Source organism: Vulpes vulpes, chromosome 16 (assembly GCF_048418805.1).
Source record: "Vulpes vulpes isolate BD-2025 chromosome 16, VulVul3, whole genome shotgun sequence".
In the NCBI taxonomy this organism is placed as follows: domain Eukaryota; kingdom Metazoa; phylum Chordata; class Mammalia; order Carnivora; family Canidae; genus Vulpes; species Vulpes vulpes.
In genome coordinates, this window is record NC_132795.1 from 92,081,070 (window position 1) to 92,097,463 (window position 16,394).

The 16,394-nt window shown below is 42.1% G+C and overlaps 1 protein-coding gene across 4 annotated transcripts in view; it reads left to right on the forward strand.

Moving 5' to 3' along the window:
- Positions 1–1,997: 1,997 nt before the first annotated feature.
- UGP2 (UDP-glucose pyrophosphorylase 2) overlaps positions 1,998–16,394 on the forward strand; it is a 67,111-nt gene continuing 52,714 nt past the window's right edge. Inside the window, exon 1 of one of the 4 annotated variants that reach the window (XM_025992727.2) lies at positions 1,998–2,331. Coding sequence is in view for 1 of the 4 variants with exons in the window: in XM_025992726.2 (XP_025848511.1) it covers positions 3,333–3,351 (19 nt within the window). In the remaining 3 variants the exon portion in view is untranslated. Of the gene's footprint in view, positions 2,332–2,866; positions 3,352–3,494; positions 3,680–16,394 lie in introns of those variants that run through there. The other 3 variants (XM_072743091.1, XM_025992726.2, XM_072743090.1) reach the window with 3 other exon arrangements.

Sequence of the window (16,394 nt, forward strand, 5' to 3'; positions counted from 1 at the left end):
CAGGCTAAGCAAACCTACGGGCCCAAATGTTTTGGTGGCATCTTATTTTGGTGTTACCACTGATTGATAAATCCTAATTGGTGCCTATAATTTCTCTACCTCACACAACAGAGGCGGAGATTCTGATTAAGATTGTGTCTCCGGAAAAAAAAAAAAAAAAAAAAAAAAAGATTGTGTCTCCGGGATCCCTGGGTGGCGCAGCGGTTTAGCACCTGCCTTTGGCCCAGGGCGTGATCCTGGAGACCTGGGATCGAATCCCACGTCGGGCTCCCGGTGCATGGAGCCTGCTTCTCCCTCTGCCTATGTCTCTGCCTCTCTCTCTCTGTGACTATCATAAATAAATAAAAGATTTTTAAAAAGATTGTGTCTCCAAGTGCTCTTATTAAGATGTAGGTACCTGGGTTTTATTTTTTATTATTTTTAAAAAATATTTTTTAAGATTGTATTTATTTATTCATGAGACACACACACACACACACACACACACACACACAGAGAGAGAGAGAGAGAGAGAGAGAGGCAGAGACACAGGCAGAGGGAGAAGCAGGCTCCATGCGGGGAGCCCAACGTGGGACACTCCCTGGGCTGAAGGCGGCGCTAAACCGCTGAGCCACCTGGGCTGCCCTTATTTTTTAAGATTTTATTTATTCATGAGGAAGAGAGAGAGAGACAGAGAGAGAGACACACACACACAGGCAAAGGGAGAAGCAGGGTCCCTGCGGGGGGAGCCTGATGCGGGACTCGATCCCACAACCGGGGATCATGACCTGAGCCGAAGGCTCCGACCAAAGCCTTCCAAATGGAGGGGGAGGGGAGGTGTTTGGGAGAAAGTGGGGGCTTGGGATGTCAGATGTTCCACCACTGCAACCCAGGTGCCCCGATATCGGGTTTTTTTTTTGATATTTCCTTGGTTTTATTTGGGGAAATTGGTTTTCTAGCCGAGAGGTCAACCCTTTTGTATTTCACATAAGAAACCTATCAGCAAGATACCTTGTGTTGCTCTGTAGCATGACCCATCACCGGCCTCGTCTGTGTCACTTCTCAAAGGACACTTCCATATGAATATGTGGCACTAAAGAACATGAAGGTTTTGTTTAGGGATGAATCATCATTAGAAGATTCACACTTTACCTTGGTTGATTAGTGTGGTCCAAAGCCTCAAACTCCTAGATTTTCTTGGTTTATCGGAGGCCCCTAAGGGAGCGCTGACAATTGATCTGTCCTGACGCAGGCTGACGGGGTCGTGGGGTCTGAGACACACCCTCTGAGTCCTACAGGTGTGGGCCACACCAGGTGTGCCTTAGCGGGCGCTGGGCGGGGCCCCTCTGGCCGCCACACCACCGCCACACGTTCTCTCAACATCTTCCTTCCTTGTGGACTTCGAGAATATCAGAGGTGAGCATCTCTGGGGTCACGGCCATTTCCACTTGAGTCAGGAAAGGAAATCTGCCTATGGCAGCAGAAATCCCGGCGGGAGTAGGTAGTGTGTGTGTGGGGGGGCGGGGGGCTCCGGTGGCGGAGCCTCCATCCGGCACTTTTCCGACTCCCTAAGTCCCTCCTTCTGTCAGCGGGCCCCACACATCCCCCTGCTTACTCCTTCACGCACCTGCACCCTCCTCAGGACACAGGGAGCGAGGACCGCAGGAATCTACAGTGAAGGGCCTGGGCTCGCTCAGGTGGCTGCCCCGGGGCGTTCCGGCTCCAGCCGCCGTTTAGATACCGATCTTCAATCCCAGGTAAACCGGAACATTTCTGAAGGACTGTTTAAAAAAAAATTTTTTTTTTTTTAAACCCACTCGTGCTGAAGTATCTGCAGGAGGCGGGGGATTCTACCCGGTGAGACACCCCCTGCCCCGCCGCCGCACGTGCGGCTCCCTCAGACGCCTCCCGGGGTCCGGCTCAGCGCGCCCACCTCCGCGGGGCTCCCTCGCGGACGCCCCGCCCCCTGCCACCTCCGCGCGTCTCATTGGCCAGGCCTTGCGTCCGCCTCGGCTCCTGATTGGCGGTTGCTCCTGCCTGTAGGAGCCGCGGGGACATTTCCGCATTGAAGCGGGGGGGGGCCCTCCCTCCGCTCCCAAATGGAGGGGGAGGGGAGGTGTTTGGGAGAAAGTGGGGGCTTGGGGTGTCAGAAGCCGGCAGCCAGGTGGGCGCAAGGGGGCCGGCGGCTGGGCGGCGACCGCTGGCGAGGAGTTCAAGTTGTGCGTGTGTGTGTGTGAGGGGAGGGGGGAGAGAAAAGGGTGCCTCAGAGGTGACATTCTCTCAGCCTGCGAGCCTTCCTCCCGGGGCGCCATAAACGCCCCCCAGTTTCTCAGCTGCTGAAAGAAGCGGAAGGTGGGTCTCGCGGCGGCGGTGTGGAGAGGGGCGGGGAAGGGCTTCCCACGACCCCTCGGGCGGGTGTGTTTCCCTCCGGGAGCTGCGTTAAGCTCCGCTCTGCGACCGGCTCTGTGGCCCGGGAGGCCGAATTTGGGGTGCGGGGCCCTCCCGCGCTCCTGCCCCCCCTCCCCTCGCGGGCGGCCCCCGCGCGTTTGCAGCGGGGAGGGGGGAGGGGGCCTTCCCCCCTCCCCCCTCCCGGAGGACGCGCCGGGGCCGGTGTCGCCGCTCTCCGCTGCAAGGGGGCGACCTGGAGGCCCCGGGCCGCCGGCGGGCGCGCGGGATCTCGCCGCCTCCGGGTCCCGGGGCGTCCGCGGGCTGCTAACAAATGGTGGCGTCGCCCCCTCTTCGCGGCCTCCCCCCGCCTCCCCGGACCCTGCTCGGGCGCCCGCAGCTGTCGCCCGGGGTTTCCCGGGGACCTGGCCGGAGGCTGGACGGCCGCGAGGGGGAGGGGACGGGGGGTGCGGCCGGGCGGGCGTTTGCCGCCGTCCTGCCCAGGAGGGCGTGGGGACGGGGGGGGGGGGGGGCGGCGAAATCGCCGTCGTAGATCCTCCTCTTTCATTGATGAAATTTAAGTTCGTGTGGTGATTTTTTTTTTTTTAAACCTTTTCCGGGAGTCTCCAGCTGGCCCTGGTGTGTGTCAGGAGCGCGGTGTAGACAGGAGTTCCAGGCAGGCTCAGTCACACGAAGTTCCTGTCTTTTCTGAAGTGGAGGAGGTTTTCTTGGTGTTTGTTTGGTTTGGGCTTTTCTTTTTCTTTCTTTTTTTTTTTTTTTTTTTTGAGGTAATTTTAATCGCTTTGAATAAATAACTCTCCCTTAAGTGACTGGCCGTAGGAAGGGGAGAAAGAGCGCGGCGGTGAGTTAAAGCCGGGGAGGAAGAGAGACCTGCCCCATAGCGTGGCTCCTCTAGAAATTAACACACATATACATACATCATCAGAGTCTTTTACTAGATCCCTAAAATGTCGAGATATGTGCAAGGTAAGACACCCTTCTTTTTTTTTTTGTCTCCCCGGTTGCTTCCGTCGGGGGGTGGTGGTGGTGGTTTGGAAGTGGAAATGGTCCTTTGAGATCCTGTCAGCGAAACCCTTTTCCTCAAATTGACATTTGAGCTGCTGTGAGCTGCTCGGGTTGGCATTTCGGGTACGGAGAGTTCATCCCCCTGGGCCCTGCCCGGATTCAGTTCTGCGTCCCCGAAATCAGGTTAGTGGCACTCGGGCTCGCTAGGATAGTGGCGGTACATGACGATAAAACGGGCTTTTTTGGCTGCTGATCGACCGGTCTCCTCTTTTTCCTGGTGGAAGTCAAGGTAACCGACCGGGAAGGGGAGCTGGGAGGGTTGCGGGGAAGGTTAGGTGGGTTTTGCCAGGACTGTTGGGGGAGCTTTAGTGTTCTCTGCTTCTCCTCCCGCCTGTATGTGAGTGTGGACGTGGTTGGAGTCTCAGATTCAGTTCTTGCGAAACCGGGAGTCGCTTGGAGGAGCTGGAGGTCATTTTCAGTAAGAGAAACGACTTTGCTGCATTGCTGCTTATTTTCCCCTTTTTGAAAATCTGGGGAGATTCTTCAGGTTGCTTTGAATCTTTGAAAATTGCCCTCTAGATTTTACACGTGTAATTAAAAAGGTTCGCGAATGCCTCTGAAAGGAGTTAAACATTCACACTGCTTCTCTCTCTCTCTCTCCCTCTCTCTCTGTGTGTGTCTGTGTGTGTAGATTGTAAACAGTGGGATTGGTGCTGCCTTAAACCTGCCACTCACTAGTTTTTAGCATAGGATTTGCCTAGTGCTATTGCAAGTAATAAACCCTTTTCTTTCAGACCCCAGACTGTTAAAAGCTTCAGCTATCTTGCCCAACACACAGCTAAGAGCTAGTGAAAGTTCACAACCACTTAATGTGACTCTCAACAGATGTATTTTTAAAAAAATTGTCAGTTATGGCCATTTTTAACCCTAGAAATAAAAATGCCCTAGTAAGTTTTATATCCCTTTTTTCTTTTTTTTTTTTTTTTAAATCTATCTATTCATAAGAGAGAGAGAGAGGCAGAGACACAGGCAGAGGGAGAAGCAGGCTCCATGCAGGGAGCTCGACGTGGGACTCGATCCTGGGACTCCAGGATCACACCCCAGCCAAAGGCAGGCGCTAAACCACTGAACCACCCAAGCATCCCTTTATATCCCTTTCTTAACCCTTCTTTGAGTTTTGTATAATAAAGAGTATTTTCACTGCCTGTCTTATTATGGAAACAGATGGGACAACTTACGCCTGCATTTAGCACTGAGCTCAGAAATGTCACTTGTCATTAGACTTTCAAATTCATGTTATAAGTTATATGCGGTGAGAGAGGCTTTTTATATTCCGATTGAACAACTGTCTTAAGAATGGAAAAGTAGAGGTAACTGTTAATTTGCCGGTTTTGTAACAGCAACAGCAAAATTACCAGAAAGCTGTTTTTGTTGTTGTTGGTTTTTTTTTCTTTTTTTGCAAGAATATGCTAGGGAAAAGTGGGCAAGTCACTTCTTTTTAAAAGTTAAGACGATTACACTTGAGGTATTCCTTACAGTTACGTGTTAGAATAGCTTGCAGAGGTGGTGTGTGTTGACTGATTTCACAGCCTTTGCTGTTAATGACTCTTCAGGAGATTCAAAGTAAGAAAGTGGCAATAGCTAAGAATTGCTATGTGTATTTCTTTCCCTTGCCATCTGCTTTTTAAGAAAATAAGCTTTTTATCTTGGAAAACTTTTAGATTTATAGAAAAGTTCCACATTTGTCAAAACTAAGAAATTATAGGTACAGAACTATTAACTAAACTGCAGAGTTCTTCAGGCCACTGTTCCATGATTCAATCCAATACTGCATTTAGTTGCCATCCACTTTTGCTTTAAATGGTAGTTTTCCTTTTAAGTTATTTTGCACAAAAGGGCAATACCGTCGCCTCCAAATTTAACATGATTGTGTTCCTGTTTATCGTTTAAATTTTGTATCGCAGGTGTAAACCCTCTATACATTTAATTAACGCCTGCTATTACAAATGATAAACCTAATTGGCTAATGATTCAGGTGTCTCTACTGATCACTTTTGAAGTGTAAGGTTTGGGATTTTTGTCTTGGAATTTTTTTGTACCAGATCAAATTGTTTAATCTTTGCTCTATCACTTATTGATATTTCCACTCAGTGACAGTTAGCTCGTGCCATAGGAGAAAGTTTGAACCAATATTAGGCCTCTGTTTTCACATGTTGTCTCATGTAAGCTTCACAAGAGCCCGTAAGAAGTAGATTTTTATCATGACCTTACAGCTGAGGAAATTTAAGTATCTTGTCCAAAGGTCACAGCTAAGTAAGCGTTGAAAGTCAAATATAAATGTGTTGAAAAACCCTTGTCATTTCTAATACTTTTTGTTGCTTCTTACATTAAAAACTTACCCAAATGGCTTGTTTCTCCAACTGGACTGTCCATTCCCTGTGGACAAAGATAATAATATATCCCTGGGGAAATACAATGTCTTGAACTGGTGGAGGTTCCAGAAGAATTTGTCATGGATGCCAAATGAGAAACTCAGCATTTTCCATGTATTTAGTAGGTTAGCCTACATTTTTATTTTAAGTTGTAGTTTTTTTTTTGTAACACCACTTAGATTATATAAATGTTATGAAAGATAGAAGGGTTTGGATTTAGGTTTGAATCCTGCCGACAGGTGATCTTAGATACATAACTTTTCTGAACCTCAGTTTCTACTTACATAAATATTGGGTATTAATACGTTGCTATGGGGTTATTGGGAAGCTGAAATGAGATGAATTAAATGAATGTCCTAGTCCCAGATGGCCAGTGAGTTTTGCTTTTCCTTCTTAAAATATTAGTCATACGAATAACGTTGCCACCATAAGTATAACCACATGTCATCAACAGAAGTAAATAGAAACGAGGCAGGTATGACAGTTCTTTATTTTCCTATTCTAAGTTTGGTGTTTAGACTTCCAGCACTTGGGAGTTGATACGTTAAAAAAAAAAGTGCAGGGGTTGGAGAGGAGAAGCTTGCAAGGTGATATGAATACAAAATCGGTGACAGTGTTTGTTTCCGTCCAGTTCAGCAAAACAATTTTTGAATGCTTACAATGTGCAGTACACTGTATTGAGATTTCATGGGTATCCCTTACAGTAGGCACTTGAAATTCAGAACATCTAGGTATTATACCTGTGTGTTATATGCGCATGTTTTCGAATTCCTGAACAAGACTTGGGGTTGCTATTCTTGGCTTGAATCTTCCCCGAGAACTAGGCAATGTACTTTGTAGGAAAACTGGGCATCTCTGTTCTCAAGCCCTGGGACCAATAAGTCATTAAATAGAAATGTTCGGTTAATAAAAATGCTTAGTGTTGATAGGCAAGAACACTCTCAGTATATATTCCTTGGCCAAAAGAAGGTTCAACATTCTTTGGGCATCTGCCAAGTCTGTGTTCCTCAGGCACTTAAATATCTTTATTACAGGAAGACTCTTCTTTCCTGGATCTAGGACATAATTCCCTAGGTGTCATTCTGCCCTTAGGTCACCTTCTGCCTGCACTTGTGAAATTACTTCCTATTTGCTAGTATTCTCCACTCCAGGGGTTGTCGCAGGGCCCTCAATTATTCTAAATAAATGTGAATATTAGCTGAGTGAGAAGGAATTCCCTGTTACAGTTGGAGGTGCTAGGGGTCTTCAGCTGATGTGAGTTTTTTGCCAGGTTTGTCAGTGGATGCCATTCGGGATTTTGCTTTTAAAAAGTTTTAAGAGCTATGGGATAATACATCTCCACATGATTTGAAGTTTATAAGTGGTGCAGGAACTATTGTCATCTAGCCAGCTAAGACCATGTTATATACTTTTACCATATATTAGAGAAATTTTTTAAAAAATTGTTCTTGATAAGCCGTTATCTATCTAAATTATATAAAAATGTCCACTAATATTCTTAAATTGAGGTACTTTCTTATATTTCAGCGGAAGCCATTTGAGTATCTCTGTGTCACTTAAAAAATATTTGAGGCCCATCGACTTTCCCATTTGTTGGAATTCTCTTTTTTTGGCTTTTTTTGGGGGATTCCTGCTTGGTGGATGGCAGCTATCCAGAGGAGGATTAGCTGAGCTAATTTTAACTGGAGGGGTCTCAGATGAATATAGGAATGAGATGCATTCTGGGGCCTGGCTGTGGAGGTTGGGCCTTGGCCTGCTTCTTCCCAAATCCTCAAACTAAATTTAGCTTATTGCTGATTATTGAGATGACTAGGATGCTTTTAGCCCAGGGGGATTGTGACAGATTTTAGACAGTAGTAGAGGGGGCAAAGTAATGACTGAGGCACACTCTTCGTTTTTTAAAGAGATGGCTTAGAATTCATTATGTTGCTAGAGGGAGGGGGACTTAGTTAAATTAGAATCACAGTTATAAATAGAAAATTAAAAGAAACTCAAGATAGTTGAGTTGATGAAAACTTTGTTTTCCATCATGAACTTTGTAATCTCTATGGTTAAATTGCCTTTGTTCTTTATTACTGGGTCTTCTAGTAAGATGGATGATTTTCATTTGTGAAAGCCTCCTGAAAAAAGAAATTGATAAGGAACATTGGAGAAATAAGAAATCTTAACTGTTACATTTCTTGGAAGTGCCATTTTAATATTCTGAAGATAAATTGAAAAATAACTTTACGAGGAAATTAAAATGTTAATTTTGGACAATAGGTGTTTTCTTGTGATGTTGCTTCACACTTTTCCCTGTATATGTGTGTTATTTTTTTCTTCATAGAAAATTATAATTTTAAAATAATGAGGTACTTAATTTGTGTGAGGAACATTAGTTGGCCTAATGATGAAAATGCCCTAGGTAAAAGAATAATATACTGTGGTTTTCTATTTCCACCAAATTGTATTTGGTACTTTTATGTGTAAGTGCGGGTATTAGGAATTCTCAGAAAGTCAGATATATACATTATTGGAAAGTTAATATAAACAAATATTTGAAAGTGAAACTAGCTCTGGATTATCTGTAAAAAAAAAAATGAATAATTAAGAGTGGACTGTACTAACTTTCCATAATGTGATTTCTCTTGATAACCAGAATTTATGCCAGTGGAGAAAATCCCAGGATTATTAATAGAATAAATTAGGGGGAGAGCCTTTGAGGGTTTGCGATTTAGTGAATGAGAAAGTATGATTCACTTACCACCATTCTGATTGCTTGGAATCTCTTGAGAAGCTTGACTTTTCTAAAGACTGGTGTCCTTTTGACACAGCCTATGTCATCTTTTCTAAACTATCATATTTTGAACTTGGTGTAATAGTGTTTGCATTGTGGACATCTTTGTCTTGGGTGATTTAATGGGTTGTTCGACATTTAATTGAAACCATATCTCTTAGGTCTCTAAAATTCTTCTACCAGGCATGCATCTTTCTATTAATAGCTTATTAAATTCTTTGAAAGTTGGCTTGCTAAGCCATTAAAAGAAAATTAAACTTTATGTGTTTGATTGGGTTTAAGTGTGAGAAAGGGGATAATACTCTATTTGAAAGCTGTTTCCCAGTTATTGGTGATGCAGACATCTCCTTTAGTTTGTTGCAAAGTAATTGTTGAGGGCTCAATTTCTGCCTCTGCCAATAGTCCCATTGTTTATTTTTTTTTCAGCCATTGCCAAATGAAATCGATTGTGCCCCCAAACCATTTTGACAATTAAGGATTGTTTTTGAGAACCATGGAGAAATTGGCTATGTTGTTGTAGTTAACTTCCACAAACAACAAAATGTTTTGTTTTCCAAAACATTTCTAGATATTTGTTATTTTTTCCTATGCAAATCAAGAGAATTCTGTTTCTCTGTGATTTTACTTGTATCTTTGAAAAAAATTTTCATTGTATTCATGTACATGAAATAGTCCTATTATGTTTAGTCTACTTTTTAAATATTAGTCACCAAAGTGTAAAAAATACCGTTCTAGGGGATATTCCCTTTAATAGTAACTTCATTGCTCTTTGACCACAAAGGCTTGCAGACAAGGTGTTTGTAGTTTGCTTTCCTCTGGTTGCTGCCCTGGCAAAGGCTGATGTGATGTTTCATTTATGTTTAAACCTTGCTTAGAATTTTACAACTTTCAAAGAGTTCAGGAATATGGAATAACACAATTCTATGCACTCTTTTAGGTTCACTTATGCCAGTGATAAAATGCGTAGCCTTGGTAATGAAATATTTAGAGAGTGCAGAAAAACTTTCTTCGATTTTTTCATTGCCCAGAAAACAAACAGTATAGAGGGAAAAGGTGGAGAGCATAAAATGATGCTTACTCCAGGGGCACCTGGGTGACTCAGTGGTTGAGCGTCTGCTCAGGTCGTGATCCTGGGATCAAGTCCTGCATCAGGCTCCAGCCGGGAACCTGCTTCTCCGTCTGCCTATGTCTCTGCCTCTTTCTTAGCCTCTCATGAATAAATAAATAAAATCTTTTTTAAAAAAAGGATGCTTATTTTGGTATTTAGTTTTAGTCTCACCTAATAACCTCACATTATAGACATAGTTGGATTTTGCATCTTGTCATTCAGGCATACTCCTGGAGGTGACAAACCATGTAAAAGTACTGGAACCAAGAAAGGGGAGACCTTCCTCAGAAAGGAGAAGCAGGGCACCAGGATTTGGATTCCAGCTTGGCACTGCTACTGTGTCCTTAGGCACATCAGCGTCTCTGGGGCCCTGTTTCATCTCAAAGATAAGAGAATAGGACTCACTGACCTTAAAGCTTTTCCAAGCTTAGAAGTTTTATCTAAATGTACATATATCAAATTACAGGGAAGCCTGCCAAATAATTTTTTTGTGCTTGATGATGAGTTTATGTTGTATCTCTTTTCCTTCCTCTTTCAACAAATGAGTGTTCTAGGCCCCTTGGCATACCTTCTTGTATCTGTTATTAATGCTAGGTAATATTAACCAGTTGACACATCTCTTCTGAAAATTCTGTTTTCTAGAAGTGATATTTTCTTTTTTTTTCTTAAGACTTTAAGAGCTGCTCTATTGTATGAGAGCAAAGTTAATATTATTACTGATAAATCTGATTTATGTGTAAATTCTAACAGTTAAAACCAATTTTTAAAGTAAGCAATGCATGATCAGCAAAAATCTTGATTAGCAAGTAGCTCTGCATATTCAGTGCTGGAATAGTTCTCAGAAAACTGGTATCTTTTACCTTTATCAGAAAACATTTATTAAGCATTCAAATGTATGTACACTGAATCATTTGAAAATCTATGTAAATATAGGGGTGCCTAGGTGGCTCAGTGGCTGACTCTTGGTTTCGGCTCAGGTCATGATCTCAGGGTCATGAGATCCAAGCCCTGCTTCCAGATCCACTCTCAGTGGGGAGTCTGCTTTTGATTATCTCTCCTCCTGCAACTCCCTTTCCTTCTGCCTGCCCCATTCATAATTTCTCTCTTTAAAAACAAACAAATAAATCTTTAAAAAAATATATGTAAATGTAAATAATCCTACTATAGTTTTAGTCTTAACTCAATATTAACTTTAATACTAAAAGATTATATAAAATCAACTATTAATTTTTCTTATGATTGAATGACATGGACTATATTCTTCCTAAATTAAGCTAAATCTAAATATATATTTTATATATATTTTATTTAATTTCTAAAGTTAGTGAAAACATTATGTTGGTGCTTATATAAGATAATAAAAATTGGAAAGAAATTTAGAGGTCATTTTCTCTAGATTGGCTATCAGTTTGGAATTTCTTTGGCAACATGCTGATAATCGACTGATAAATCAATGTCTTAATCCTTGGGGCCTTCAACTGCTCAAGACACAGTCCATATTTTGCTTAGCCCTACTTCTCCATGACTTAAATCCTGGCTATTATCAGGCCCCACCTCCATTAGACTAGATTCGACCTTCTTAATGTATTTCTATCACATATCAGTATCTTAATAGCCTCTTACTAATTATTTAATAAACATTACTTGAATATTTACTATGTTTCAAGCTTTGTATTAGGGGGAATATAGTCCAAACTAGACATGATCTATTCCAACAGAAATTATAACTTGTTGGAAAAGATAGACATTGAATAAACAATAATATAAAGGAGAATTAGAAGAATTTACCACGTGAGCATGTAGTGGGCAACCATACTTAGTTTTGAAGGATTTTTAGAGGAGACTACATTTGAACTGAGTTCTGACAAATGATATATATTAGTGGCTCCTTAAGCCACAATATGAAAATATAAGTCTTGATCTCTTATTTACACATTATCAGGTGCCTGCACTATGTCAGGTGCTGAGGTAGGTGTTGGAAAAACATTTTTCAAGGCTAACATCCTCAAAGTGTCGCAGACAGACATCTAAGCAAAGAAGTAAACTTTAGGGGGTGTTTGATATAGTAAAAAGGCAGGAGTGATTAAAACCTTCACATTAAAGAAGTTGTAATAGAAAGGAAGGCCTCTTTGCATATTCAGAAGCTACCACCTAGAACACACTACATCACCCCCAAAATAGCAGAAGCGACTCAAGTTGCAGAGTTTGAGCTTTTGGGGGCTGAGGTATTTCCTGGAGGCTAGGATGATTCTCATGATTTGGGAATTCATGCTGGGCCACTGATTTCTAATTTTTTCCTTCTCATTTCTGCCTACCCTGCTCTAAATATGTTAAATGACACTTGAGATGTATGTTTTGGGACAATCTTATAATAATTAGAATGCTTTTAATTTCATGGAACAGAAATGTACAAATACTGTTGGCTTGAAAAATGAGAAGATTCACATGAATCTTGAAGTAGGATGTTCCAGAGTTGGCTCATTGAGTATAAAGACTACATCAGTCTTTTCTTCCTTCTCCTCTGCTTTCTTAAGCCTATCGTGCTCATTCTTAAGTTAGCTTACCATAAGGTCACTAAATGGCAGAAGAAACTGCAGGTGAGGGGTAGGCACATATGTCTGGGGGTGGAGCAGGTACTATTTCTTTCCATGAGGAGCACCTTTCTCCTAAGGCCTTTGGCAGACTATACCCTTGTGGCTCACTGGCCAGAATCCTATTATTTCATGCTTAATCCAATCTCTGGGAAGGCTTTAGACCAGTCTGGGCCAGGCTCCATCTCTGAAGCACATGGGCCTTAGGGCAGACAGTAGGTGACAATAACACTGTGTAGGGGGAGGAAGGATGTGCATGGCTGTTACAAATGGATTTAGTGGAGTATAATTTAGATCAGAGCTACTCAAAGCAATACAGGTAGCATGCACTTAGTAGAAATGCATATTCTCCCCACCCCAGACCCACCCCCAGAGTCAGAATCCTGGGAGCCTGCCCAGGAATCTATGTTTTAACAAGCCCTCTAGGTGATTGGTATGCACATTAAAGTTTTAGAAGCACTACTGAAATATCACAAATGAACTAAGAAATTGCAACCTTTAGGCAATCTGCTATGGTGCTTTTGTTAACTTTGGCTATTCAAAAAGTTATTTCAACTTGGCTTTTTAAGACAGATCTAAGGAATTCATATTTATTTTTCATCAAATACAAATCGCATCAATAAAGAAAAGAAATGATATGATAGGGGTTGCAGCTTAGGGAGACCAATCAGTTCTGCTTGGTACCATCAGATTAGAGTGACACATGGGCAGCAGACTGGTTAGAAAGCTGTCCTTATGACCAGGAGAGTGAAAATGAGAGGGAAATTAAGGTGGCAGCGGTAGGAATGAGAAGCAATGAATGGAATTGTGGCAATTAAAGTATATAGTATTGGATTAGATGTTAGGGGGGAAAGAGCAGAGAGCCAGCTGTGCTGAGGTGTTTGCAGGTCACCTGGCACTGACCAAGAGAATGTTCATATCATGGAGAGCAGGACAGTGAATTTAGATGACTTGGACATGTTGAGTTTGAGGTACCCAGCCTGAGGATCTAGGTGGAAAAAAATCTACTAGACTGTAGGGAATGTGAGACTGGAGCTCAGGAAAAAAGATCAGGATGTGAGGCCCATATTTGAGAATTATCAGTAATGAGATCGGTAAGGGAATAATTAAGGGGAAAAGTAGTCTGAGGACAGAATTGTAGGAAACTCAGGGAGTGGAAGAAAGAGCCAGTTATTCGATATTGAGGCCGGTCACAGAGGTAGCAAAAGGTATGGAGTAATATTGGATAATAGAATTCAAAGAAGAAAAGCTTTTCTAGGAGGAGTATTCACAAATAAGTTTAAGGACCACAATGAGGGCCAAAAAGAGGATGGTTAGCTTTAAGTGGTCATAAATCTACTCTATATATGTCCTCAACTTTATCCATGGTTATTTCCAGTTATCAGTACATTCTTAGGGTTTTAAACTTACTGTTTAAGTTAAGTCCGCCCTTATCTGCCATTTCACTTACCTGCAGTCAGCTCAGGTCTAGATGCAGATGATCCTCCTCCTGACGTATCGTCCCAAGGTCAATACAGGTATACCCTAGAGATATTTCAGGTTTGGTTCTGGACCACAGCAGTAAAACAAATATTGGAATAAAGGGAGAATCAAATGAGGGGTTTTGTTGTTATTTCCCAGTACATTTAAAAGTTATGTTTAGGGGTACCTGGCTGGCCCAGTGGTTGAGTGTCTGCCTTCGGCTCAGGGTGTGATCATGGGGTCCTGGGATCGAGTCCCATATCAGGCTTCTTGTAGGGATCCTGCTCCTCCCTCTGCCTGTGTCTCTGCCCCTCTCTCTGTCTCTCATGAATAAATAAATAAAAATATTTTAAAAAGTTATGTTTATCCCATGCTGTAGTCTATTAAGTGTGCAATAGTATTGCTAAAAAAAGTGTACATATCTTAATTAAAAATATTTTGCAGCTAAACAATGCTAATCATCACCTACACTTTCAGTGCGTCCTAATCACTGATCACAGATCCCCATAACATAGATAAAAATAGTGAAAAAATTTGAAATATTGTGAAATTACCAAAATGTCATACAGAGACACAAAAGTGAGCAAATGCCGTTGGAAAAATGGTGCTGATAGACTTGCTCAATTCAGGGTTACCACAGACCTTCAGTTAAAAAAAGCTATCTTCAAAGTGTAATAAAACAAGGTATACCTGCGGTAGCCTAATGCTATACCACAATGCCTACCTATATCATTCATTTCATGTCATCATGTAAGCATTTTATCTCTCACATCACAAGCCAGACTACAGTACAATATTTTGAGACCACATTCATGTAACTTCTATTCTCGTACATTACAATTATCCTATTGTTAATCTCTTAGCATGCCTAATTTATAAATTAAACGTTATCATAACTCTGTATGTACAGGGAAACACATGCTATATATAGGGGTCTGTACTACCTGTGATTTCAGGCCACCCAGTGGGAGTCTTGGAATACATCCCCTGCAGATGAGTTGAGAACTCTACCATATTTACATCACAAATCATTTCCTGGTTGAAGATTAAGCGAGCTCTCCAGTTCTGACTTTGGGTTCCTCTCTTGTGGGTTTCCAAGGAAGGTTGGGACTGATAGATCTAATGAGTGGTAGTGGATGGGGAGGTGACCTGAGGAGAGCTTCTAACCTCTCTGTTGCTCATGTATTCCTTCTGTAGTCTTTCCCTGGCCTGTGCTTTGTCCTTTAGAATGTGAAGTTGTTTTGTTTGTGCCGATGTCAGGGAAGGGTATTATATATGTATAAGAGATATATAATCTATACCTCTTAGTTGATGAAATGGATGAAATGAAACACCTGAATTAAAACAACCACTTGTTAGATTGAGTGTCTCCTACTTGATTCTGTTGCTTTTGTTGTTTTCTTTTTCTCCTCCTCCTCCTCCTCCTTCTTCTTCTCTCCTTCTCCTTCTTCTTCCCTCCTCCTCCTCCTCCTCTCTCCTCCTCTCTCCTTCTTTCTCCTTCTTCTTCTTCTTCTTTTTTTGGCTCCCAGTTAGATAGGGGAAAGTCCATGATGTTGAAATTTTAGTTCTTGTGAGCAAGGAAGAATTAGGAAATAAAGATGGCAGGAAAAAAAAAAAACTTCTTAAAAAAAAAAAGTTACTGCTTGTTCCATCCCAAATTGACTATTAAGTCAACCAGGACAATTCTAGTGACCCCATGTGGAGGGGAGTTTCCTATCTGTTCCATTGGGTGTAAGAAGACATTCTGATAGAAATACTTTTGGAGTGTTATTTTTGATTTTGTGCCAAGGATTAAAGAGAGTCAGACTAGGAGGAAAAAATGAGCAGGGTATTTCCACCCCACTGTCGTGGGATGGGACTCAGAATAAATTGGCTCTGCTTCTGAGCACCAGCATTAGCTGGTTCTATGACCTTGGATAACTCATTTAACTATTTCAGCCTCAGTTTCTTCATCTGTAAAATGTTGAGGGTAGATAAAATGCTCCTTTTCATCTCTAAAAATATTTTGAGTTAAGACCAAGGTATTGATTTTTTTAATTTCATAGCTGTTGTTTTTTTTTCATTTTCCTTTTTATTTTTTTTTTGAGAGTGAGCGAGTGTGCACACAAGCAGGTGTTGGGGGAGGCAGGCAGAATGAGAGGTAGAGAGAGAATCTTAGGCAGGCTCCATGCCCCCACACAGAGCCCAATGCAGGGCTTGATCTCACAAGCCTGAGATCATGACCTGAACTGAAACCAAGAGTTGGTTGCTTAACTGACTGAGCTACCCAGGCACCCCAGTAATGAAATGTTTGATTCCTAATCCACTCTTTGTCAAAGTTGAGCAGTTCCCTATTGCTAGGAAGTGAGAAGGGATAAAACATTTTGGGAGGTTAGGAATCTTGTATTATTCAGGAGATTCTTTAATTGACCTTCCATTAGAAACACAACTGTCATTGCCAGAAATGTAACCTGAGAATCTTAAGTCCAACAAAACTTTTAAAATCCGTACTTCTTTTCCTACCAGAAATTCCAGACCTTTCTTAGAAAACTCAGGAATGGATAAGGAGGTCACTGCTAAGGGAAATGGTTTCTAGCTCTGTGCCTCCCAGTCTGTGTCAGGTGTTTAGGATAGACTTTCTTCTTGATTAAGCATAA